General features: G+C 39.6%; 1 protein-coding gene and 1 long non-coding RNA gene across 2 annotated transcripts in view; one reads left to right on the top strand and one right to left on the bottom strand.

Annotated features, from left to right (window-relative positions):
- LOC144071901 (uncharacterized) overlaps positions 1–26,235 on the bottom strand; it is a 69,222-nt gene that overhangs the window by 24,562 nt on the left and 18,425 nt on the right. The window contains exon 2 of the long non-coding RNA XR_013299771.1: positions 25,489–25,569. This is a non-coding gene — a long non-coding RNA (uncharacterized LOC144071901). The remainder of the gene's footprint in view (positions 1–25,488; positions 25,570–26,235) is intronic.
- On the top strand, positions 761–26,235 carry hgfb (hepatocyte growth factor b). The gene is made up of 18 exons (XM_077597390.1): positions 761–984; positions 2,213–2,372; positions 3,273–3,385; positions 4,302–4,416; positions 6,238–6,380; positions 7,090–7,210; positions 7,870–7,988; positions 11,927–12,092; positions 12,868–12,995; positions 14,366–14,459; positions 19,007–19,137; positions 19,528–19,557; positions 20,917–21,022; positions 21,226–21,300; positions 21,368–21,517; positions 21,614–21,720; positions 22,492–22,634; positions 23,708–26,235. The coding sequence occupies exons 1-18, from the start codon at positions 936–938 to the stop codon at positions 23,891–23,893; spliced, it is 2,136 nt and encodes a 711-aa protein (XP_077453516.1). The 5' UTR covers positions 761–935; the 3' UTR covers positions 23,894–26,235.

The following is a 26,235-nucleotide window of genomic DNA, read 5'->3' as shown; positions in this document are numbered from 1 at the left end:
GGTACCAAAATATATCACTAGAGCACTATAGAAGCCATTTTTTTTCAAGGTGTCACATGGTCACGTCTCCACACACACAACAGGTTTTTCGGAATCCATCTTCAGTAAAATATCACGACAAGTGATATTCCCCCAAAAAAGGAAAAAAAAAATCAATTGAAACGTCGTTAAGTCGCGGTTATTAATGTATAACATTGATAAAATTAAATAGGGTTAGTTTTTTTGTAATAATATTGAGATGTTTTTAATTAATGTTTTATTTAAAATTATAATTACAACTGTTTCCTTGTGCCCTGTGATTGGCTGGCCTCCAATTCTGGCTGCCTAAAGTTATCTGGGATAGCCTACACCCCCCCCCCCCCCAACTCTTGTAAGGATAAGTGTTGAAAATATTATAATTACATTTTTAAATGAATGCAATTGCAATTCAACTGAATAAAATTACAACTATTTTTTCCACACATTTTCATATTATTGAACTCATTACATGCCATTTCCAAGTACTTCATCTGGCAACACAACTACGAATGCTCATGTTTCACAACCACTAAAACTAGATTGGACGTCTAGCACCACCAATGACAGTAGACAGTAAGTTGAATGAGTGCAACAACAAAAATGAAAGGCTTAAAGCAATCTACTGTTAAGTAGTAACATGTTCTGAATAACAAGGTTCTGCCATTGCAATGTGACTTTTTTTGAAAGAAGATTATGAAGGCAGGAAAAATAGTTAACGGGGGAGGGGGAGAAGTGGAGGAGGGCTGAGGAAGAGGAGGGAGGAGTGAGGAAGCCACGGACCAACTACTTGGAGGAGAGGCAACGCATCCCCTGCGCAGTGGTGAAAGGAACATCTTCCAGTGCGCGTCAGTCGGACTCTTCTACTTTTGGCCTCTCTTTCTCTCTTTTATTTTTTTATTTTTTTTACTACGCTCGCGATGTGGATTTACCCGCTGCTGCTGACTCTCACTGTTCTGCCCTACTCAGGTAAATGAAACTGCATCTTTCTTTTTCTCCACCAAGTGACATTATTTAATCATCCTCTAGTCCAAGGGTGTCGAACATACGGCCTGCGGACCGGATGGGGAGCCACCAGGGGGTCCGATCCGGCCCATGGGGTTGTTCTGCCTAAAAGGCAATTTGTAGCTCATTCACACCGTGCAAATAGAATGAAATGCTTTTATTTTTATTTTCCTATCTGCAGCCACATTTGTTTTTTCGACCCCAAAATGGCGGCATCAATGTGTTGTCAGGGAACCTTAAAATGTAACGTGTAAATGGCCAAAAATGCACAGAATGAGACCAACAAAAGGGAAGAACCATGAAATTTCTGCCAAAATCAATTGGAAATTATAAAAAAATTAAAAATATTGACCTGTTGGTACCTTAATATCGACATGAGATCTAGCTGGCACGAATATGACCTGCAAAGCAATCAGTTTGATGCCCCTGACTTAGACAATGGCTGTTTTTTCTTAAAAATTTGATTCTCTAATAGTTCAGAGTGACGCTCATTTTTATGACGGGTCTCAATCGGCACACTAGAAGTTACTATAAACTTATGACCCTGCGTGAACAATTTATGTATTTTACAAACGCTGCATGAGTCATCTTCACTTTATGGTTGCGTATCAGACAGGGAATAAGTGATAAAGCAAGTTATTACTGATTAATTAGTAGTGTTCTGACACATGAGTCATTGCAAGCAGCTTATTGGGGATTGGGGAATGACAAAGATGGCTGGTGTGCATGTGTGCGCGTGTGTGTATATATGTATATATGTATTTAAAAAAAAATCTTAAGCATGTTGTGATTTGCAAAACAAAATAGTTGGGTTGGGTATCAAAATGCGGTATCAAATTTGATACCTATTCCAAAGCAACTGATTAAAATCAAACATTTCGGTGTCTGATTTTTATTTTTTTTCTCAATAATCTGCTTGAATATTCTGGGTTATGCAATGATCCCCACAATTCGGAATATGGCAAATAGATTTTTGCTTCCTGTTGAATTGCCAAGAATTATTCAACAGTTTTTTAATGCTGCCCATGTGCGTTTTTCTTTTTGAATTATTGGCTCAAGAACTGTATCAAAAATTCTGACTCGTATCAGACAAAGCCTAAACGATAGCCAAAATTAATTTTGAGTAATATTACCAAGATTGCATCACTTGGCTCGGACCTCAGGCTAATCGAATGTCTAATATGACGTCTAGAAAGCAGAAGAAATGCTCTGCAGGACTACCAGAGGACAGATGGTGTGCGTCTGGTGCTCCTGTCCCCAAGCCCCTCCCACTTGACCAAAAGCAGGAAGGTCAACTTAAGCAAGTGTGCTCGAACCTGCAGCCGCAACAGGAAACTGCCTTTTACCTGCAGGTGAGGTCCCCAATAAACAAATGTGGCTTATCCATCAAACTTTCAACACGTTTATAGAATAAGTTCCTCTTTAATGCATTTACTGCCAGCCTAAAGTATGTGTAATCGTTAGATAAAGTAACATAAATCGATATTGTAATATAATATGGCACTTGTGGCGAGCTTTTTTCTTCCATATGACACAGCACATTTTCTTAGGTTTGCATCCAGATGTTTTTCAAGGTACATTTACAGTGAACTCCCAATGCAGACCTAATGTTTTTTTTCACGTTACGAAATCAAACATGACATTTTTCGTCTCATTTTTACCGCATTTTTCTCACCTTATGGCATTGGTCGGCGAGCTATCCTCTTGTTACCATGTGACCGTACCGTTATTTATCGAGATGTACTAGCTGGCGCAGTGCTAAAAAAGCTAGGTATGATCATCTATTGTCTTTGTGGTGCCACAGGCAGAATTACTGAAAAAAAGAGGGCATTCCATGATGCATTGTTTTGGATATAACTGAAATAACTATAAAATGTCAAAAAATAAAACGGAATTGAGTGCACAATTTGTTTTCTACATGGAAAATTACACTAGTGCAGTCATTTTCATTTAGACACATCAACACCTCTACCTCATTGGCTGCCAATGACATTGGTGCATTCATAACCATCCTTCCCAGTGCAAATAGATTGGACGTCTAATAGTGGCACACTCATTTTTAAGTCACAGCAGAATGATGAAAAAAAATTACACGATTGGACAACGGCACTAAAAAAGTTACGCAAGCCTCTTATTCATGTATTTATTTACATGAAACAATGGTGATAATTGAATCAGGTTTTCCCAGTTGTATTCATCCCATTTCTTTTTTTCTCTCTCGTTACACTGCCTCATTTGTTTTTTGTGTCCAGAGCATTCCTCTATGATCACCAAAACAGGAAATGCCAGTGGCTGTCTTTCGACCGCAATTCGCCTGTCACTCAGACGCAACACGACATCAACATCCGACTGTATCAAAAGAAAGGTGACCATTCTGCATGGCATTTTGGTAACTAACATTGGTTGAAAAGACTATATGGCAGATCGGGGGTATTTTTAGCACTGCCTGGAACGGTTCCTCGATTGGTAAACAAGGGAAGGGCAAGGAACGATGTCATTGTTTCCTCTGTCACAGCACATTATGCTTCATTTTGGGTCATTATCAACCTTTTTGTGTAAACTGTGGAAACTCCTACTGCCCTAAAAACGTGTTGTGTTATCGGTTGTATAAGTCGCAATTTATTCCCGGATTGCTTCAGAATTAAACTGAAGGTTTTTAGTGGATTTGGTCTGGAATTCAGATGACTCAGGACTTTTGTTGTGCTGTTTGGGATTTTTGTTATTGTATTTGTTAACATGAAATGTTAGCCTGTTTATGTCCACTTATTATTAAGATAACATCTAATAGTAAATCGGCAATGATAAATTAAAATTACCCTCCCAAAAAATGTGACTTATACTTTTTGTTTTCCTCCCTTGTGGGGGTGCTGGAGCCTATCCCAGCCAACTACAGGCGATAAGCAGAGGACAGCCTGAATTGGTTGCTAGCCAACTGCTGAGATTTAGATTTAGATTAGAACTTTATTTCATCCCGTATTCGGGAAATTTCTTGGTGGGCAGTAGCAAGACAGACACAAGACACACAAGACATTGTAGGCCTAGTTAAGAAACTGGAGCCACACACACGAGCGACCATCAACACTCTCATATCTAGGGTTAATTAACCGTACAATTAGCCTAGCATGCATTTTGGGAAGATGATTCAAAGGAATCGAACGTACAGCAGTAAAATGGCAGTTGAGGTCTTTTTTTAAATCTCTTCCTGTATTCTTTTTCTAGTGTAAGGTACATTGAGGTACAATTTTTAATCTGGAAAATGCGGTAATTCTGCGTCATTTCAGACTACGTCCGCGAGTGCATCGTGGGTACTGGTCAGAGCTACAGAGGTCGAAGGTCGGTGACGGTCAGTGGGATCCTGTGCCAAGCCTGGGCCTCCCCTATTCCTCATGAGCACCAGTAAGGAGTGTATATTTACACAATTTTCTTTGTTTTGGCCTGATAGTGATGCAATTAGCCGACAGCCGTTGGAAACGGTGCATGCTTATGTATACGATATATAAGAGCGTAAGGGCTCCTGGGGTGCAATCTTTCATCAAAAGAGTATACAACAGTTCTTGTCGCAGGCTTGCTGCTTACTCAAGTATGCGTGCGTGCCTCGGGTAAAGTTTTAGGTACTTTCCCGCTGAGTTACATTCCCAGATAAGGCACGTTTTTCTATTAGGAACCCCAGTAAGGAAAAAAACAACTACCAAGAGCATTAAAAGAAGGTTATACTCCTGCGAGGAGCAAAAAACATGGTTTTCTCGACTGCATTATGGTGAAATGCTTTGAAATAACAGTGAGTCATCATGTGAGACTCGATGCCTGCCTTGAGGGAAACTACCTAAAATGAGATGAAATGTTTCAATGGAGTCATTAACGGTGTCTGCTATTTTCAGTGTAAAATATCGAGACACAAATAACCATTAATGAGTTACATTTAAACTCTAAGGGTAGTTTATCATGCTTTTACTTTTTCTTGAGTAGATTTGTGAAGAAGAAACAACTCTTGCTCGGCTACTTTTGGCTACACTAAAGTCATTACAGTTTTCGTCTTTAGTTGACATATTATATTTGACCTTTTTCCAAACATGTCCACAGCTGTTCTACACGTTTCAACAGCAAAACGCCACGACTCCATCATATCAATGAGACATAACAATACAGTGAAAAGCGTGACGTCGTGGGAAGTCGTATGATTACGTTACAATCACAAGGTCTATAAAGCACCGTAAAAAATAAACGTGGAGCACTACTGTCAACATCATTTGAAAACACGTGGCATTGGAAAAAAACAAAAGCATTCTGCTTTTATAGTGTGCAGTGTATTTTCCGGTTGACTAACTCAGCACTTTTATTGTTCTAAAAGGCATGTTTTAGAGAGACTAGTGCAGGGCGTCAAAATCTCTTTGGTTTGCGGACCACATTTGTGAAACTAGGGACAGAAAAGTTTATTTTTGGACCAAAAAATTTGACTGAAAGAGGCAAATGAATGTTTGTTCACTAATTACTATTAACCTGCTCTGTCATTTATTCTCTGTCTGATACGCAATCTTAAAGTAAAGATGACTCGTGCAGCCCTTGTAAAATACATAAATTGGTCATGCAGAGTCATAAGTTTGTCACTTCTAGCGTGCCGATTGAGACCGGTAATGAAAATGTGCGTCACTCTGAACTATTAGAGAATCAAATTCCTACAAAATAAAATAAAATACAAAAATCATCCATTGTCTAAATCAGGGGTATCAAACTTTGATTGGTTTACGGGCCACATTCGTGCCAACTAGATCTCATGGGGGCGGCCAGTTTTATTTTGGCCCCAAAAAACTCAGATAATCTTAGAAATAATAAGTAATAATGAAGGCCATATGTAGTTTAAACATAAAACAAAAACATGTTTACTTGAGTGCTGAGTAATGTTTAAGATCTACATGTACTTCTATGTCCATTTAGATCTGTTTTTTTTTTCAAATTGATACACAAAAATAGCAATCATCGTCTTAAAAGTGCATTATCGGGATTACCAATCGAGATCCAATCATATCGCAGGATATTAGGCAATACAGGCAATTCCGCTCACGCCTACGGGACGCTAACTACGCAGGACAACGGCTGTTTTGCTTTTTGTTTGTTTTTCTTTTCCCGAGGACCTCTCTCCACACGCTACCTGGAAAGAGCTTACAGATGGTGTATGCACATGTGCGCGTGTTTGCCTAACCGACGTGCTCTTACCGACAGATTCATGTCCAAGCCTTTCGATAAGAAGGACCTGAGGGAAAACTACTGCCGGAATCCGGATAACTCCACCGACGGACCGTGGTGCTTTACCACCGACCCGCACCTCAGACACCAGGAGTGCGGAATACCGCAGTGTTCCCAGGGTAGGCCACACGCAAAACACATTTTTAGGTGAGGAACTTCACTTCAAAATCAAGGCAAAATTCAAGCCCTGTCCTATCTGGAAACCTTACTACGATCTGGCCCGAATAACACGTTTACACCCCACTTTTAATCGGAAACACGCTGACACTAAACGACAATCAGGTTGCAAAAGTAACACCCACACGGACATCTGCTTTTAATCTGCGGTTGCCGTGTTGTTGACACTAGACAGCATGTAGTATTCATCGTACTACAAATGGGAGGCTCACGCACATCAAAGACATCTGCACCTTCAAATGATCATCTCGCTTAACAAATACTTCCATCTGTAAGTGCGTCTACAGTCAAGCCTAAAATAATAGAAAAACCAATGAGGTGTTTTATTACAAAATACTGGGTAACGGAGAAATAATGACCTCATCTGCATGTAACTTGATATTACTCGATGTTCCGAAATACTACAAATGGATAGGTCAGTCTGACCGCAAGAGAAGAAGGGTTTGAAATTAATTTGATTTGAATAATTTGGATTGAACATTTACCAGAAGAAAGAAAATACGATGAATAAAACAGTCAAATAATCAAAAAAGCCGTTTAAAATTCATACAAAACCAATGAGACACTGTGGTTGACTGAATTGAGTCAGTAGGCCGAAATTTTAGGATGCCCCAAATGAAATGTTTTGTCACCAATGGATTTGTTTTATAGTGGAGTGTATCCATTGTAACGGAGAAGACTACAGAGGACCTAACGACCATACAGAAAGCGGAAAAGAATGCCAACGTTGGGACCTGGAAGGACCGCATAAGCACCAGTACCATCCTGACAGGTAGGACTCACTGCTACAATTCAACACAGAATAAGCCAGGACAAGACATGAGAAGACGTGACATGACAGGACAGGAAAGGACAGAAGAGGACCAGGCAGGACAAAACAGGACAATACAAGACAGGACAAGACATGACATGACATTACATAATGTGACATGACAAGACAAGATAGGATAAAATAGAAGAAGACAAGACAAGACAAGACAGGATAGGGCCAGACAGGAGCAGAGCAATCTGATTGGATCAGAAAAGATCATTCAATTGTTTGTTGATCCTCATAGGGTAAATTTTACCAGATCCATTTTCCTGTTGGGACTTACTTAGCATCTTAGAAATCTTTTAATTCGGATTTATTACTCTAAATTCAATTCTGAATCTTTAACTCAGTCAGCTCATACATTTCACTCCCGTATTTTTGGCAATGCTGTGTATGGGAGGCAGAGGAACTATATCAAAGCAAGTGAGTAATACTCAGACAGGAAACTTCATCAGACTAACAAACCGTAAAAGAGAGCAAGACAAATGAGTGTTTCGGTAAAAAAAAAAGTCGTACGTTGTACGCAACACAAAATTTAGCAGGAGGCCGTGTACTCTGATATTGTGTTTCCTATCAAGTGTGGCGATGTCAAGCTGTTGCGGTGGAAATTTTCACATTAGGTATCCCGACAAGGGCCTGGACGATAACTACTGCAGGAATCCAGATGGACGCCACAGGCCATGGTGCTTCACCATTGACCCAAAAACCAGCTGGGAGTACTGCAGAATCAAAGTTTGCGGTAATGTCACATTTATCTTTTGAATGTGTCACTGATTCTTGTGTGTGTGTTTTTTTATATTTTTATATTAGCCATTACTGCTTATTTTATTGCTTTTATGAGGTTAACAGTAATGAAAACAACTGAATTGTTAAAATATTTTCCTGTTCGTCATTTGGGCTAATTGCGATTGGCTGACAGCCAAATCAGGATGTATCCTGCCCCCAGCCCGTAGTTAGCTGGGGTAGGCTCCAGCACCCCCGTGAACCGAGTGAGGATAGGTGGCATGGAAAATGAATTAATGAATGGTTTGGGCAAGTTATTTATCTTTTGCTCTGTCGGTTTTCTGAAATGTGCTATTTAGAGGTTTAAATATTCTGCCTGACCGCAATGATGGATGGGGGAATTGTTTTAGTTGAGTTGTATTTTTAGCCGGTTTGGGGAGGGCTAAATATATACAAAAGTGCGTGTATTGTGATGAAAATGTGTGCAATTAAGGGAAACACTCTCAAAATAGTCAATCTGGCGAGCGTTAGAGAAAAAAAATGCATCCAGAGTTTTTAATGGATTGAGATTGACTGGGCTATCCATTAGTTGCATTATGCCACTAGTTTTCACTTTTTTTCCTTAAAGGAGATTTTGCAACCAGTGAATAGATTAGATAGTTTTTTGTTTAGTTATTACTTTTTATCTTGGCGGTGACAGAAAAATAGGGGGAGAGGAAAATATATTTAATACGGATGTATTGCACTTTCTTTAACATTGGATCAACAGTTTTTAAACAACTTATAGAAAAGGAGACTATTTTTGGTTCAAAAAATAGTAATAATAACAAAAAGAAACCTGATTTAAACCTTGTGTTTTAATCAATACATAAAACACCTGATTTTGCCAGTGTTGGCAGACTTATTAAAGAGGGAAAAAACACACACATCCAAATATAAAATATTTCTATATTGGCGGAGATTCTCATCATAAAAGTAAAGTTTGCCTAAAAGTGAACATATAATTCAAAGACAAACGCTTAACTCATTTTGTTATGTCTTCACTAATAGTTTGGCCGCGCCATTGGCCAGATGTTTATTGTTCTACTTAGGCTCTTATGCGAGTCTGTCAAATGGTTGAAGGCTGGCTAACGACTTTAACTCCCTGTTAAAATGCAGACACAACACATGCTGTTTACATTACACCTCAGTGTGTAAAAAAGATATTAGACTGACTGACACGCTAGCTCATTTTTATTCACCATTGTGGTGTCCTGTAAAGATTGTATATATATACATATATATATATATATATATATATATATATATATATATACATATATCTATCTATCTATCTATATATATATATACATATATCTATCTATCTATATATATACATATATCTATCTATATATATATACATATATCTATATATATATACATATATCTATCTATCTATATATATACACATATATCTATATATATACATATATCTATCTATCTATATATATACACATACATCTATATATATATATATGATTTTGATATCAGTCAAATATCTTTTTTACACACTGAGGTATGTATATATATGTATGTGTGTGTATATACATATATATGTATATGTATGTATATGTGTATATACATAAAGATGTATGTATATATATGTATATATATATATATATATATATATATATATATATATATATATATATATATATATATATATTAGGTTTGGACCAATATCACTTCTTTTGCTGATGACAACATGGTATTGGCCGTAAAACCCAGTTTTTCGTGATCCTTGACTTTGAGGTCTTTGCGTTTTTTCGAATTTTGCTGTGCACAGCGAAAGTCTTTCGTGATTTTTTTGGCGAGTTTTTGCAAAGGCAAATCTACCCAAAATTAAAAAAAAATCTCTTCAGCGAGACACATGATGTGCGACACACGACTTGTTTTTGTGATCCGCCGACCAAACAAAATGACCTTCTTAATAAAAAAAAACACGAGTCCTCTGTGAAACAAGTCATCAGCCTGCTGGGCACCATCTTTATGGGAATGGCACTCATCCATATGGACACGCAAATGAATCATTCCCTGTTTTTTATAGTATACGAAAAAAAAATCATGTCCCGCCCCTCACCGTCTCTGATATGGAGGTTTGTTGGAAACAGAGAGCCACTTTAACAACCCAGTGAGTCTTAATGAAAACAAGGCAGCGAGATTAATAGAGAGCACATTGTTCTTTTTTTCTGTCAACGTGCCCAAAAACAACCTATTTATCTTTTCATTTTCAGATAAAAATGCAAGGCCCTCTAATTCCATTCATCATATTCAGTGCCGTTGTAGGCGATGGACGTGTAATCCATTTCAACTGCTCAAATGGATTAGACTTCCATCGTGGTAAACCAATGTGGTTTTAAGTCAGATTTTTCAAGAATTGTTGCCACACACAAGATAGCTAACAATATATTTCGAGCAATTTAACGACAATTTCTGGAGTTGTGAAAACTGCACTTTTATATATGGAACAATCCATACAGCATAAAATATTCTACTGAAAAGTTAGAAAATCGATTTTGGAAGGCTGATTTTGAGCAAATAAAGGCCAAAGTTAAATTTATAAGCCTGGCGGCTTTCCTTCGTTTATCTCGTCAGACTAAAACAGTGAAAGAAAAAGTAGACAGATTACATACAGCATACAATATTCTACTGAAAAGGTAGAAAATCGATTTTGGAAGGCTGATTTTGGGCAAATAAAGGCCAACGTTACATTTATAAGCCTGGCGGCTTTCCTTCGTTTATCTCGTCAGACTAAAACAGTGAAAGAAAAAGTAGACAGATTACATACAGCATACAATATTCTACTGAAAAGGTAGAACATCGATTTTGGAAGGCTGAATTTGGGCAAATAAAGGCCAAAGTTAGATTTATAAGCCTGGCGGCCTTCCTTCGTTTATCTCGTCAGGCTAAAACAGTGAAAGAAAAAGTAGACAGATTTTAACCGCCTCTTAATTCCGTCTGGTGATACATTTAAAAGTGCAATGGCGACATCTTATGGTCGATATGTGAACAAACCTGCCCAAGCTTTTTGCCATTGCTCTGAATTATATTCCATTGAATGAAATTACTAAATAAAGTTGAAAAGTTTAACTCCATTTTAACTATGTTTGGAAAGTGCAATAGCGCCCACATATGGCCGATAAATGAACAAATCCGTCCCGTCAACAAGATGAAACTCAACATACAAGACATGACATTGCACAAATCAGATCACACGTTAGACAACACACAATTATTCATATTTTCATGGCGCAATCGTTATTTTTTACTTGGATATTCGGACCCAGCTTTCCGTTTGATACAATTTCTCGTTGACAAGAGTGTGTGATGTCGGTGCAGGTGCCAAATAGCATGCAAATTAGGCCACAAAATGGCAGGCATATTATCGGGATGGGCCCGTTGTGGTGAGTTATTGGAGTCATTTCATAATTCCCCTGCACGCTTTGCCGCGCCCTGGGAACGTTCTCTCCTCTTTAATTCTCACGCTCTCCCTCGTCTTATCTCGCAGATTTTTTCATTTTCTTTTTTGTAAAGCGTATCATTACTTTTCTGTGCAAATTGCAGTACAATTAGTCAACCAAATTGCTTTTTATGATGTTTATCTCTTTGGTGTCCTGTATGAAAGAATGAATAATATCTTTCATCCAACTCTTTCAATTCCAGATTGAAGCACAGTTTTTGAAATCATTGTCTTTCTTACTTATTTAGATTTTTTAACAACATTGTTGACTAAATGAATATTGCAACTAGTTACTACTAACACTACCAAACCACTATTGATACTTCAACTAATAACAATATTGATAAAATTGGAAGGATCTGCATTTATTTTATATTAAGTTATCTAAAAAATAATATTATTTTATCAATGTAGTTTTTTTTAAACAGTTGATTACTGGTTATCTGCCTCCGCAGAATCCCCTCGGAAACGAACGGCGGTGGAAACCCGGGACTGCTACCTGACCAAAGGAGAAGCCTACAGGGGGACGGTGGACACCACACCCACGGGGCACACCTGCCAACGCTGGGACTCCCAGTACCCCCATAACCACTCTTTCATCCCGGAAGCGTACCCCTGCAAGTGAGTCCTGATACATAGCGCTGATACCAAAAGTCTACACACCCCTGCTGAACTCTGTTCAGCAGCAGGGGTGTCAGACTCGGGTTGGTTCACGGGCCGTGTTAACGTCAACTCGATTTCATGTGGGCCGGACCATTTTAGATATAATATTTAGATTTTTTTTGTATAAATGGAATAAAAGAACTGGATTAAAAGCCCTGAATATTCAGTTTTTTTAATAGATATAAAACAATGTTTATTTTAGCTTTTTTATATATTTTTAGATTTTACAAAATGATTTTTGAACTAAAAACACAGAAAAAACGGATTAAAAATTACAATTATTGATTTAAAAGGGGAAAAATCAGGAAATTTAATATACATCTATACTCTTCATTTTAATTTGATCCTAAAACAGAAAGTGGGCACTCATGATTTACTTTCCCGGGCAACACAAAATGATGCGGCGGGCCAGATTTGGCCCCCGGGCCGCCACTTTGACACGTGTGGTAAAGACTTGACGATGATAGCAATGATAGACATCCAATCATGGAGACTAGCCAGACTATGAAAAATAAGCGCGATTTATAGTCCGTACAATACGGTACGTGTTTATTTTTCCACTGCCAACTTTGCCACTTATTATTTTTATCAGGTTTGTTCACTTTAGTACTTTCTATACCACAAAAGAAATCTGTTCTTTTCTGTTCTGTTCTTTATATTGCAAAAAACTGGCACTCAAAAAAGAAGTTCTCCCAATTTAGACTGATTTTTGGACTTTTTCTTGCTTTTCCAGGGAATTGCGAGAGAACTACTGCCGGAACCCCGACGGCCAAGAATTCCCATGGTGCTTCACAACAGACCCGAGAGTGCGCAGCATGTCCTGCACCAACATCCCCCAATGCGGCTTTCATAACAAGCCTGGTGAGAGAGAGACTGGCTTTGCACTCGGAAATAGCAGCGGCCAAATTCCTTTTCTCACAATACCGCGGGGTGCGCAAACCACACGCTGTCTGTCCATTGTAGACGTAGTATTTTCACCACGTCCCTGTGGAGGTCCATACGAGTGTGGGAAGGCTTTGCCGCCACGCCTCGCATAAACAAAGTCTCATGATGTGGATGGATTGCAAGTGTGTGCCATGAAAGATAGAAAATGAACCTGCAGAATTTGCTCTTGCTAGTCAAGAGGCTTTGGAGTCATTTGAAATACTTCCTTAATTTGGGTTTATGTTTAAGCGCCTTTGACGGCGAAGAGCATCCAATTCATTGGGGCTAGGAGGGCTGGCAGAGATCTGCAGATTTACTATTTCAGATTTTAAATGTAATACAAAATTAATTTCTAATAAATTATCATTTATTATTTCCATATCACTTATCAATTTTGGTGTACGATTAGCCTAGCATGCATGTTTTGGGATGGAGCGGAGGGTACTCGGACCTTTGGTCGCCGGACGTTTGGTCGCCGGACGTTTGGTCACCGGACGTTTGGTCGCCCGGACGTTTGGTCGCCCGGACGTTTGGTCACCGGACGTTTGGTCGCCCGGACGTTTGGTCGCCCGGACGTTTGGTCGCCCGGACGTTTGGTCGCCCGGACGTTTGGTCGCCGGACGTTTGACAACATGACAGAGAGTTTACTGTTGAAACCAGCTCTCAAAATTATATTGATGAGAGAGAGAGTTTAATATCTAAATATCTACTGTTGAAACCAGCTCTCAAAATTATATTCACCCGGGCGACCAAACGTCCAGTGACCAAACGTCTGGCGACCAAATGTCCGGTCACGGGAGCGGAGTACCCAGAGAAAAGCCACATAGTGAGGACCCACCTGGGATTGAACCTTTGACCCCAGAAGTGTGAAGCGAATGTGAAAATCCCTTTCTCCCCATGCCACCATTTTTAATGATGATTGATAAAGGAGAATATTAATACTTTTAATATATATTAAGTACTCAATCAATGTCCACTTCCCAGTACAAATGGGTTGAACGCCTAGCGCCGTCAATGGCAGACGAACAGGTAAAAACATAATATTTTAGATTTTCTCAGCTAATTGAAATGGGTTTGCCGGAATAATTTTGGTTGCATGATAACCAACATTTGAGCGAGAAAACGGTGCGATCGAATGATCGCTGCCGATCTCAATCTTAATGGACTGGACGCCTATCGTCGTAAATGGCAGAACATAAATTAAACGTTTGAGGGTACACTATACGCATTATGGGCATAACGGCACATTCAAACGACCAAATTTAAAGCTTACACAATTTTGCTTATGTATTTTCCTTTGAATTCAGACTGCTACGAAGGTTTCGGGGAGAAATACCGAGGGGAGCAGTCCAAGACCAGATCCAACCTGCCTTGCTCTCCCTGGGACGAACACAGCAACAGGTTAGTCCATTACAGTATTTTTACTGGAAAAAAAATACTGCATATGATTATAGAGAAACACTTAAATTGATTTAAGACTAAATGTACCAATGATGATAGTTATTTACCATCATGGAGGAACTGTGTTTCAATCCTAAAATGGGTAGCAAGCGATGGAGGTAGTCTTAGCTAGCGGGAAACCCTAAAGAATACTAAATCACTCAAAGACATCCAAACCAAACATTTTTTTCTCATATCTGTGAGAAAAGTTCTTACACAAACCCAACGATGGAGGTTTGGTTCTCAGTCTGTCCCTTGAGATGCACTTGCTTTCGCGTGCCTTTAACTATTTACAAAGTCCACTGGATTGGACTTCCTTGCACAAGGAAACTACTGGATTTCTTATTCGAATGGACAAATACAAAAAGTTTTTGTCGTTTTTTATAAGGTGAAAGGTTGTTGTTATTCACCCCCTTAATATAAAGACAATGGCATTTAAAGTTGTTCATCAAAAAAGGACAGAAACCCCAAAGGAAAAAGGCACACGAGATTTAACATACCGTCTAACATAACTTGGCCGTCATCTTCTTTTTTTCATTGCAAACAATTTCACACTTTGGCAAAGTATCTGCAAACGCTTCCCAAGTCTTAAATTTAATTTTCCATAAATGAAAGCTTTAATTACAGTGAAAAATGACACTCCTTCAACCTTTAATCTACTCTTCAAAGGCAGTGAATGCAATAAATAACACTGCAAAATTTTCCTGGAAAGTATTTTGATGGATTTTAATTAGACTGCAGTTGCTGTAAAAATATTTAACGCTCCATGTGCTGTGGTATATTAAAAAAATAACTATATTATAGTGTCATTCAGAGTTCTGTTTAACTCACTAGGTGCCATTAACAGCAATGCGGGCTCGTTTGATTTGAACTGGGCGAGTCCACTCATGTGGTCATTTTTCATTCTTTCGTGTGCACATTCCTGCTCGCATTTGAATCAAATCGTTGATGTGCTATACCATCATATTTACCACCCCTGAAAAAAGTCCTGCTCGCCACCCCATTTATTTTTCAAGCTCCGCCCCTGGCTCCAGTCCACATTCATCCATCATGCATTAGATCACACGTGTCAAAGTGGCGGCCCAGGGGCCAAATCTGGCCCGCCGCAACATTTTGTGTGGCCCGGGAAAGTAAATCATATATTGTTGTCGAACAAACAATACAAAATTATTTCATCCAGATACGTCGTTAAACACTAGATAGAGAGCTGACTGCCTGTTAGTATATTACTATCTGCAATCATTCTATCAATCCATCTACTATCTGGACTATCAATCTGGAACACGTGTCAAAGTGGCGGCCCGGGAGCCAAATCTGTCCCGCCGCATCATTTGGTGTGGCCCGGGAAAGTAAATCATGAGTGCCGACTTTCTGTTTTAGGATCAAATTAAAATGAAGAGTATAGATGCATATTAAATTTCCTGATTTTCCCCCTTTTATATCAATAATAGTAATTTTTAATCAATTTTTTTCTGTGTTTTTAGTTCAAAAATCTTTTTGTAAAATCTAAAAATATATAAAAAAGCTAAAATAAACATTGTTTTAGATCTATAAAAAACTGAATATTCAGGGCTTTTAATCCAGTTATTTTAATCAATTTATAAAAAAAATCTAAATATTATAACTAAAATGGTCCGGCCCACATGAAATCGAGTTGACGTTAACGCGGCCCGCGAACCAACCGAAGTCTGACACCCTTGCATTAGATCGACTGTATTTTAATGCTAACATACTCTCCTGAAAACTCTGAAGAACGCCCGCAAAACCCTTCAAGATGACTTAAGTCAGCAAGAATGACGTCCCGGATGGAGGCGATCCACCCCGATCCTGACCTCTGACCCAGAGCCCCTCCTCTGCGGCGGCGCTTCAAAGCCAATCTGAAGCAACGCCTGGCTCCCGCCCAGGAGGGTCTCGAGTGTCAAGGTTTAGGGAGTCACCCAGAGAATTGACTCTTAATCTCATTTCAGATCCGCCATTTTTCCAATCTGGTTTTACCGTCCTCTGTACAAACCGACGTAGTGAGGCGGGATCGTGTGTTATTGAGTGTAGGTGGCTATTTATGTGAGTCGTTTCTCAAACGCATCCCCCCCCACACCGCCATTATCTTGTCCTGGAGGACAGAGAGCCTACACAGCTGTGTACTTCAAGTCAGATGCTATCTGCGTCCATTTTTTTTCAACTTTTACAAGAAACTCAATCGCCAGGAAGTCTATTTACGTGATAGAGGCTGAGGACAAGGTGCCAAAGTGGCCTGGCGTCCTCATTGTCATTTCTGGGCAAAATAAAATGCCTTTTGAAGGGCTTTCAATACTTGAGAAATCATCAAACTTTACAAGCGTCGTTGAAAATACCAATTCCGGCTCCCAATCACAGTTTTCTTTAGCAACACTGAGAGAGGAGACATAAAAAAAAGAGTTAGCCGAGCTTTAAAACACAAAGAGCCATTTAAAGTCGTCCTTGAGTTTTTGTCTGACTTTTAGCAATTTTGAATACATACTGTGTACTCCGTAGATGAATGATGCACACGTTTTTTGCGATTGCCTGTGGGTGGAGCCTATCGGCAAAGTTTGATGGCTCATCATAAAACACGAATGTCTCATAACCACAAGGTCAGAGCCAAAGTAAACGTTTCACTTAGCAACATCAAATCTGGTCGGCAAGTCATTTATCTGCACACCCACAAATAATCCAAAAACGCTACTAATCAAATAAAGTCTTTAAAAACAAATTCCAATTAAAATTTGAATGAGCAAATTTCATAGGCATACCCATTCAGATTACACCCACGCAAATTCTTTTGATTCTTTATTTCTCCACTTCTATAATTTGTAACACCCGCATTGTTATATGATTCTTAATCAACCCTCTTAGTCTTATGATCACGCATCCTTCAAACGGCGTTAAAAAATATACTATTTCGCTGCCATAACTTTGAAAATGAAGCCCTATTTAATAAACGATTCCGGAGAATTTTTTTTAAATTAGCAATATCAAACTTCACAGGCAGGCCAATCCAAATTAGACCCATAAAAAATAAACCCTAATTAAACTGTGCACAAAACAAAAAAATGCTGAGAAAGGCATAGGTTGAAGCTATTTTGGAGTCTTTTTTTGCAATAATAATAATGAATTGTATGAAAAGAAAAAATCCGAACCAAACATGTAGAACCGAAATTCTTTGATATATGCTATGTCTGCAAAATATTAAAACACATTATTCTTTCCTCCTTTTCATGATCACATGGCGTCTTTTAGAGCGCTGCCATGACTGATCAAATCAAGCCCTAATCAATAAATAATTCCTGATAAAATGTTTAAACATGCATCATAGGCAGGCCATAAAATACCCATAAAATACTGACCTTCAAAAACCCGTGCCCAAAAAATGTGAATAAAATCTTCGTTTAAAGCCATACCACCCTGGTCACAATCTGTTCCAGCTGCTGCCCTCTGGCAGACGCTATAGGTCCCACAAAGTACGGACAGTAAGGCTTAAGGACAGTTTTTTCCCCACATCCATCAGAACTCTAAACTTGCAGTAACACAACACACAATCCCTTCAGTGTAATAACTTCGGGGTGAGGTAATATGAAAAGATGTTTGGGTGGTGATCTGCCTCCTACTGGCTAACTGAAGGTAAGTGAAAGACATGTATCCATAACGGCAGAATGCCAAATTATGAGTCCGAAACTATCACTTATTTAGGTCTTCTGCCATGGTACACGGTCAATTGGTCGCCGTTTTTTTGGTCGCCGATCTTTTGGTCGCCAGTCTTTTGGTCGCCCGGAAGGTAAGTGATAATTACCATTGAAATCGTTGCTCAAATTCCCTAAATACAAACTGTGAATGACTATTTAGTCATACTTAATGCCCTAGTAATTATTAGGCTAAAGAAAAGCTCCAAATTTCCCGGACTTTTATTGTTTTTTTTGTTGGGGAACTTGTTAAGACCCTGTCTGACGTAGCTTCTTAAAGGGACAACGCATGTACATTCAAACTCTTATACACTCACACGTCGGCTCAGTGAAACTGCTCATGGCCATTGTTGGCTTTTATTGATGCGTAGACCGTGTTGTATTACGTTGTTTTGTCGCCGGTCTTTTGGTCGCCCGTTGTCGCGGTCGGGGCGACCAAAAGACCGCGACCAAAAGACCGGCGACCAAAAGACGGCGACCAAAAGACGGCGACCAAAAGACCGGTGACCAATCGACCGCACACGCTTTTGCCGAGAAAACGCACCTTATGGAGAAGCACTACAAATTTCGTCATACGCAGTTTCTGGGTGTGATGACAATTAGGCTTTTGTTGTTGATGATGACGACAGGGCCTATGTCCGATTATTATTATTATTATTATTTAGGCATTTTGGGCAATTTCTAGACAACCAATGACTTATCTTTGCAAATTTATTTGACTGCTTGCTTTCACATGTCATGAAACTATTTAAGGGGATTTGTTTTGAAGTGCACGGTACATTGAATATGAGCGCAACTTTGTGTGTTTCACAGCGGCGAGAGGGGCGTGACAGTTGAAGGCCTCGAGAGGAACTACTGCAGAAACCCTGATAAGGACAAACACGGACCTTGGTGTTACACCAACAATTCTGCCATACGTTGGGACTACTGCAATGTGAAAGCATGTAAGTGCACAGCAGGAAAGATGAATAGCCCACCTGCTATTTTGACAATTAAATGAATAGTTAATTATAATCTATTCATAGACTACCCATTATTTATTTAGCTAAATTAATACATTAGCACACCATATTCTAAATCAAACTGCCTAAACTTTCCGAATAAAAAATAATAATTATGTATAGGCTGTGCCTGACGTCAATCAGCAGTTGTCCATATTTTAATTTGAAATGTAAATGTTGAAAATCCACAGGGCAGGTACTTACACACCTCGCTTCAGACTAATAGGACATGACAAATTGACCGCTTTTGACCCGCGTGCTCCGCTATTTTCCCTCTTATTTGTATCCGTTAATCCCAGCTGATCCCTTGTTTGTCTCTTTTATTGTGTGCAGGTGATGCTAGCCAGAACACCACTGCAGTAGGTGAGCATCTCAGGCAGCTCATCCGTCTGCCTTTGTCTGATTTAAATTAAATGATGTCCCAGCATGCGCTCATCCTTTTTACCTCCCCTTGCCGCACTGTGCAACATCGCCGTGTGTGCGCGTGAATACTGTTGTCGCGAGACGATGTCCATACTAGAATAAATTACAGAATTAAAACTTGTTACTAGTAGATGTCCATTCCGTTGGAATGGTGAAAGGTGGCAGTAAATTAATGTTGGTTTGTTTGTTGCCATCCTCGCAAATCAAATGGGTTGGACGCAATGTTCCCTCTAAGCTGCGAGCGTGTGCAATTGCGCACTACTCTCGTCTTCTCTGCGCACAGCAAATCATATGGAGCGCACAAAATAAAATCCCTTTTTTTTTTTTAGCTCTGAGGCCGACGCGCAAACCACTCATCTACCGGGCCGCCCATTCATAGATATTAATCATTACATTTTATTATTACTAAATCATTTATGTGTAGTAGACATACACCTGCTTATGGCAGGTGTGATACTAGTGTGTGCCCATTGCGAGCAATGATGATGTTGCACACACCAGTACTCAGTGTGTCAGGGAGGTTGTCGTTCTGCCCAGACAAACAAAAATTTGAGGGAACATTGGTTGGACATCTGTTAACGTCAATGGCAGATAAAAAGCGGAAGGTGCGATGAAATGGTGGCCGTGTCAAAATTTGAAGATGACTGTACAAATGTAATTCAGAGTTAGAAAACGTTGTTTTATCCAAAATAATTTCTCAGTGATTGCCCGCTTTTTTCATCAATTCTATCTGTGACATCACAACCAGAATTGATAGTCATGTCTAGCTTTCTAGCGTTGCGCTAGCTAGCACATGTTGACAGAATGACAGTAAGGTCACTTGGCCACAAGAGAATAGCTCGTCTCCTACTTGAAATGGATTGGACAGCTAGTTCCTTCAATGGTAGCCAAGATTAGGGCAAAATCAATTCATGTATGGTTGAGGAAAAACAAATAACCGAGTACTTTTGCAATCAATTACCATTTTCTGATGCAACATTTGAGGATCGCTACTTCAACTTTTGACAACCCCATTCATCAATAGGCAGTAGTGAAATGTTTAATTTGTTTAGGAATGGATTTAAGTTTTCCCTTGTTGCGGTAGTGGATGTACACCTGCTTCAAACCCCTGATTTACCTTTCTATTCCGTAATTTTGCGAATTGATTTAAAGCCTTGCTCGGACTGCTTTGCACCAGTAATTTTTGTTTTTCACTGCATAAATTATTGTATTTATTGCATGATCGAATCTAGGACATTTGTAGTTACGAATATTTAAACCAACCACACCACTTGGCAAGCTTGTACTTTTTTTATGCAGGTGAACTTTCCTCGGTGGGATGTTTCGTCCATAAAAGGACCCGAATCGTCGGGGGAGGTCCGCTAAGCGTGTCGGCCGGCAGCTGGATGGTTAGCATACAAAAAGGGTACGGCAGAGTATTTAATATTCCTCGCATATTGCCACCATCCCGAAGGGCTGGCAGCCTTTTGGCGGCTTGTTAAACACGATCAGTAATATTGCTCGGGAATGATGATTTGATGGCGTTGTAAATATCGCAAGCGGTAATCTGCCCGTTTGTAATCTAATAGTGCGAACGTTGAATGGAATTGTTGTCTTGGTCTTTTTCAGATCCTCACATTGGTGCGGGGGTTCGCTTATAAGAGAAGAGTGGGTGCTCACGGATAGACAGTGCTTCTCATCATGGTAATATTTTGAAACATTGACGATTAGAATTTGTGTTCCAAATCTAACGATTTTGACCGTAACTCAGCGTTCCCGACCTGAGCGAGTATCGGGTGTGGCTGGGCGTGTCCAATGTCGTGACGGGCGGGGCCGACGCAGCCGCGAGACAGGAAATCCGCATCGCGCAAGTGATATGCGGCCCCGAAGGTTCCAGTTTGGCGCTGCTGAGGCTTTCCAAGTAAGTTGGGCGGGTTATCTTTATTGAATGTTAATTTAATATTAATTATTATTTAATTAATAATATGCTGACTGATTTCGTTTTTTTTACGTGCAGACCTGCTCTCCCGGCGGACAACGTGCACACTATACAGCTGCCTGTGGATGGCTGTTCCATTCCTGAGGGAACACTTTGTAAAATGTACGGATGGGGAGAGACCAAAGGTACCTTTGAAGTACTGAGTAGTATACGCTTTTACTCTTTACTTAGAAGATTTTGAATTTAGCAACTTTATTATTTATATTAGACTTAAATACTTTAATAATATATTCTTGCTTTTTTATGGAAATTCTGGGAGGTGGATAACAGATGAATGGATGGATGGAGGGATAGATAGATATGTTCCAGATCAAGGGTGTCAGACTCGGGTTGGTTCGCGGGCCGCGTTAACGTCAACTCGATTTCATGTGGGCCGGACCATTTTAGATATAATATTTAGATTTTTTTTTATAAATGGATTAAAAGAACTGGATTAAAAACCCTGAATATTATTTTTTATAGATCTAAAACAATGTTTATTTTAGCTTTTTAAAATATATTTTTAGATTTTACAAAATGATTTTTGAACTAAAAACACAGAAAAAATGTTTTAAAAAATTACAATTATTGATTTAAAAGGGAGAAAAAAAATCAGGAAATTGAATATACATCTATACTCTTCATTTTAATTTGATCCTAAAACAGAAAGTCGGCACTAATGATTTACTTTCCCGGGCCACACAAAATGATGCGGCGGGCCAGATTTGGCCCCCGGGCTGCCACTTTGACACGTGTTCCAGATAGATAGTCCAGATAGTAGATGGATCGATGGAATGATTGCAGATAGTCTTATACTAACAGGCAGTCAGCTCTCTATCTAGTGGTTAACGACGTATCTGGATGAAAGAATTTTGTATTGTTTGATCAACAACAATATTCTCAATTTGTGCTTTCAGGCACAGGCTATGATGACATCCTGAAAGTGGTCAACCTCACCATGGTGAGCAAGCAAAAGTGCAGAGAGCTGCACAGGGGCAGCCTGCACATCAGCAGCGGCCAACTGTGCGCCGGAGGCCACAGGAACCAAGGCGTGTGTGAGGTAAAGCTCCGCTTTTAAGCCGTGCATTTTGGAAGCTCATAATTGTTCCCCGTGCGAATTGAGGCAAATCTGGCTCTCGCTATGCTTTCAAAGATCGAAATCGCCAGCAAATTTGTGGACTTGATGAAAAGCAGACCGGCGGCGATGCATTGCGCTACATTTCATCAGCGACTTACTTCTAAGCTTTTGTGCTTTAATCCCTTGATGCCTGAATTTACATTTGCTGCGACTCGTCCAATCGCATGGCGACCCATCATCCCTAGTCCTTGGAATGAAAGTTTCTCACTAGTCGGCATCCAATCCATTTGAATTAGGAGGGTGGCTGCAAATAAACGTGTGCGGTTGCTGCCAACCCCCCTGTTTCAAACAGATTGGTCAACTATGTACAAAAAAATAGTTTTGATAAGAAGACATACTAATTATAAGAAAACAAGCGGAAAAATACAGCTAGACCGTGTGCGGTCGATTGGTCGCCGGTCTTTTGGTCGCCCCGACCGTGACAACGGGCGACCAAAAGACCGGCGACCAAAAGACCGGCGACCAAAAGCCCTGCGACCAAAAGACCGGCGACCAAAAGACCGGCGACCAAAAGACCGGCGACCAAAAGACCGGCGACCAAAAGACCGACGACCAAAAGACCGGCGACAAAACAAGGTAAAACAACACAGTCTACGCATCAATAAAAGCCAACAATGGCCATGAGCAGTTTCACTGAGCCGATGTGTGAGTGTATAAGAGTTTGTATGTACATGCGTTGTCCCTTTAAGAAGCTACGTCAGTCAGGGTCTTAACAAGTTCTCCAACAAAAAACATTAAAAGTCCGGGAAATTTGGAGCTTTTATTTAGCCTAATAATTACTAGGGCATTAAGTATGACTAAATAGTAATTCGCAGTTTGTATTTAGGGAATTTGAGCAACGATTTAAATGGTAATTATCACCTTCCGGGCGACCAAATGACCGGCGACCAATCGACCGTGTACCCTGCTAGACATTGAAAAATTCAAAAATAAGAAAATAACCCTATTAAAAAATGCTAATTAAATCACTGACTTAACACGTGGCGGTCCTGCAGAGGGATTACGGCGGCCCTTTGGTGTGCCAGGACGGCGAGATCAAGGTCATCGTTGGAGTGAGCGTTCACGGCCGGGGCTGCGCCCGCGCCAACCGGCCCGCCATTTTCATCAACGTGCCCTTCTACACGCAGTGGATCTACAAGGTTTTCAGGTATTACCCCGAATGGGAACTCAGCGGCGAGTAACACGCCAACGTCGGGGCGTCGACGCCAACGTATGAACTACTCAAGAGGACTCCTCGCTCGGCTCGTGGGAGTTCTTCTCAGTGGGTGAGGAAGTCAAACGGAAGATTTAAACACACCTTGAACAGATGTCACGCTTGAAGAAGATAATTAACATCAAAAAGACCATCTGCTACTCAGGTGTTTTGGCGAGAATAAAAGCGAAAATAGTAACTAGACGGCATCCAAATCACATCATAAAATGGGAGGAGAGCAGATTTGGCTTTGAAAGCATGGAGGGGAATAATAAACCTCATCTGAATTACGGCGAGGCATTTTAGGGAAAGGAGAGCGAAAATAAAAAACATTAAAGTCCCAAGCTCTGCAAATAAGGCCCCAAAAGTCACATTTTTAAGGGAATAATGAGGAAGTCTCATTTTGCCGGAGACACACTGCAGTAACATTTTTGATTGGAATCTTTACTCAGTGAGGAGTTTTTGTTCTAATAAATTACATATTACAATAAGCACACAATTACATTACAATGAAAAATATCGCTGCATCAAAAATAGTGAAAATTCACTCAATTAAACAATTGGTTGGCCACCGTTTCAGGGTGTCCATAGTTAGCTGGGATGGGCTCCAGCACCCCCAGCGACCCTTATGAAGTGGTTCACGAAATGAATGGATGAAATAGTAGGCAAAAAAGAACATATTAGATTCTATGAAAATACAATTAAAATGAATGAACTAGGAAATCACTGTAGACAATTTACTTCAAGGATGATGTAACATTAAAAAAATCGGAGGTAATATTTCAAACATTAACAATTTCTGCTGTATTTTTTAATTGTTTTCCTACTATTAGTTTTCAAATACGATAACAAAACTGAATTTGGCCAAAGTCTTCCAAAACAAAATACTAAGTAGCAGAAATTTAGTTCAACAAATCCAGCTCTCTTCATTTTTGAAATTAATAAACTGAGTACTATCCATTAAAAACCCTTTCAGCGCCATTGACGCTGATGCTTTCTATGAAATACAAAATGTGCATCAGAAGGAAATAATACACAAGAATACTGCCCCTCTGGCTGAGTACCCACCGATACTGTAGAAAACGTGTGTTACATGTGCGAATACTTAGGATTCCTGGCATTACTTGAAACCTTTTGAGTCCAATTCCCGGACGGATATTCCCCCCCCCCCCCCCCCCCCCCCCCCCCACCGACCCCCCATGCAGGGCGGGCTATCGTCGCCGTTGTTTGTTGTTGTTTTTTTGTTGTTGTTTTTTGTACATAGTATTTAATGAGTGTATTTGTGGCACTCTATGTTGGATCTTATAGATCTAAGGCGAAAAAGTGAGAGTATTCAGTCCTTCATTCACAGTGTAGCGTACCATTAAGTATTGCATTATTATGTGTATTTTTATGTATATAAATATACTGAAAAGAATGCCTATTAACCTCACAACCATTCAAAGCCACTGACTGATGTCTATGTATAAATGATGTATAGAAAAGTTTGTGTTCTACTCTGGTGGGTCATGACAATTTAACTCTTTATAGGGCACGTGATGTGTATAGAAGTTCAAATAGTGTATTATAAAATTTGTAACTTACTTTTTAAAGATGTGCACTTCCAAAATTCTGGGTCTCCACCGACAACTGAGTTAAATGTATCCAAATTTGGTTAAGGATTTTCTGTGGAAAATGGAAAAAAAATAAACAAAAAGTGAGTGAAAATATTTTTTCAAATGCATCAATTCTCTAATTTTCAAAAAAATCAAGGATATTAATGTTTTTATGTTATGTGTACTACCATACCCCGTGTCATTTGGTCACTAGACTACAGATGGCGCCAAAGTAGCACATACCTGCCTCCCAATCACATGCACATTTTTAATTTAATGTCACACTTTTAACCTTGGAAGCATTGTTGGTGTTCTTTTTACACCGACAATGACGTCAGCGTGCTTTGAAAAATTGTGTGTGCGCAAACAGCCCTTCACAACAAAACCTTTTCTTAGTGTGTGATGGCACGAATGTGTGTGTGTGTGTGTGAAGGTGAGGCGCGAGCTGTAGATTAAATGTCAAAATCAATGGATCCTGTATTAAATTAATATAGCATCTCGCAACAAAACATATGTGGATTTGACAGTCTTTGTTGCCTGTGTGCGTACAACATGCATCACCTACTGATGCCAGCCCTAATATATATTACAAATGTGTATACGTGTATATACATGTACATTTTTGTGTGTCTGTAGATACACATGTATGTGTATATACATGAATATTTGTATGTTTGTTTATATAGGTGTTAATGTGAATATGTATGTAATATCAGTAAAGGCAGACTACACCCTA

This window comes from Stigmatopora argus, chromosome 3 (genome assembly GCF_051989625.1).
Source record: "Stigmatopora argus isolate UIUO_Sarg chromosome 3, RoL_Sarg_1.0, whole genome shotgun sequence".
Taxonomy (NCBI): domain Eukaryota; kingdom Metazoa; phylum Chordata; class Actinopteri; order Syngnathiformes; family Syngnathidae; genus Stigmatopora; species Stigmatopora argus.
The sequence above is the reverse complement of the archived record's forward strand: the minus strand, read 5'-3'. Positions and strand labels throughout refer to the sequence as shown.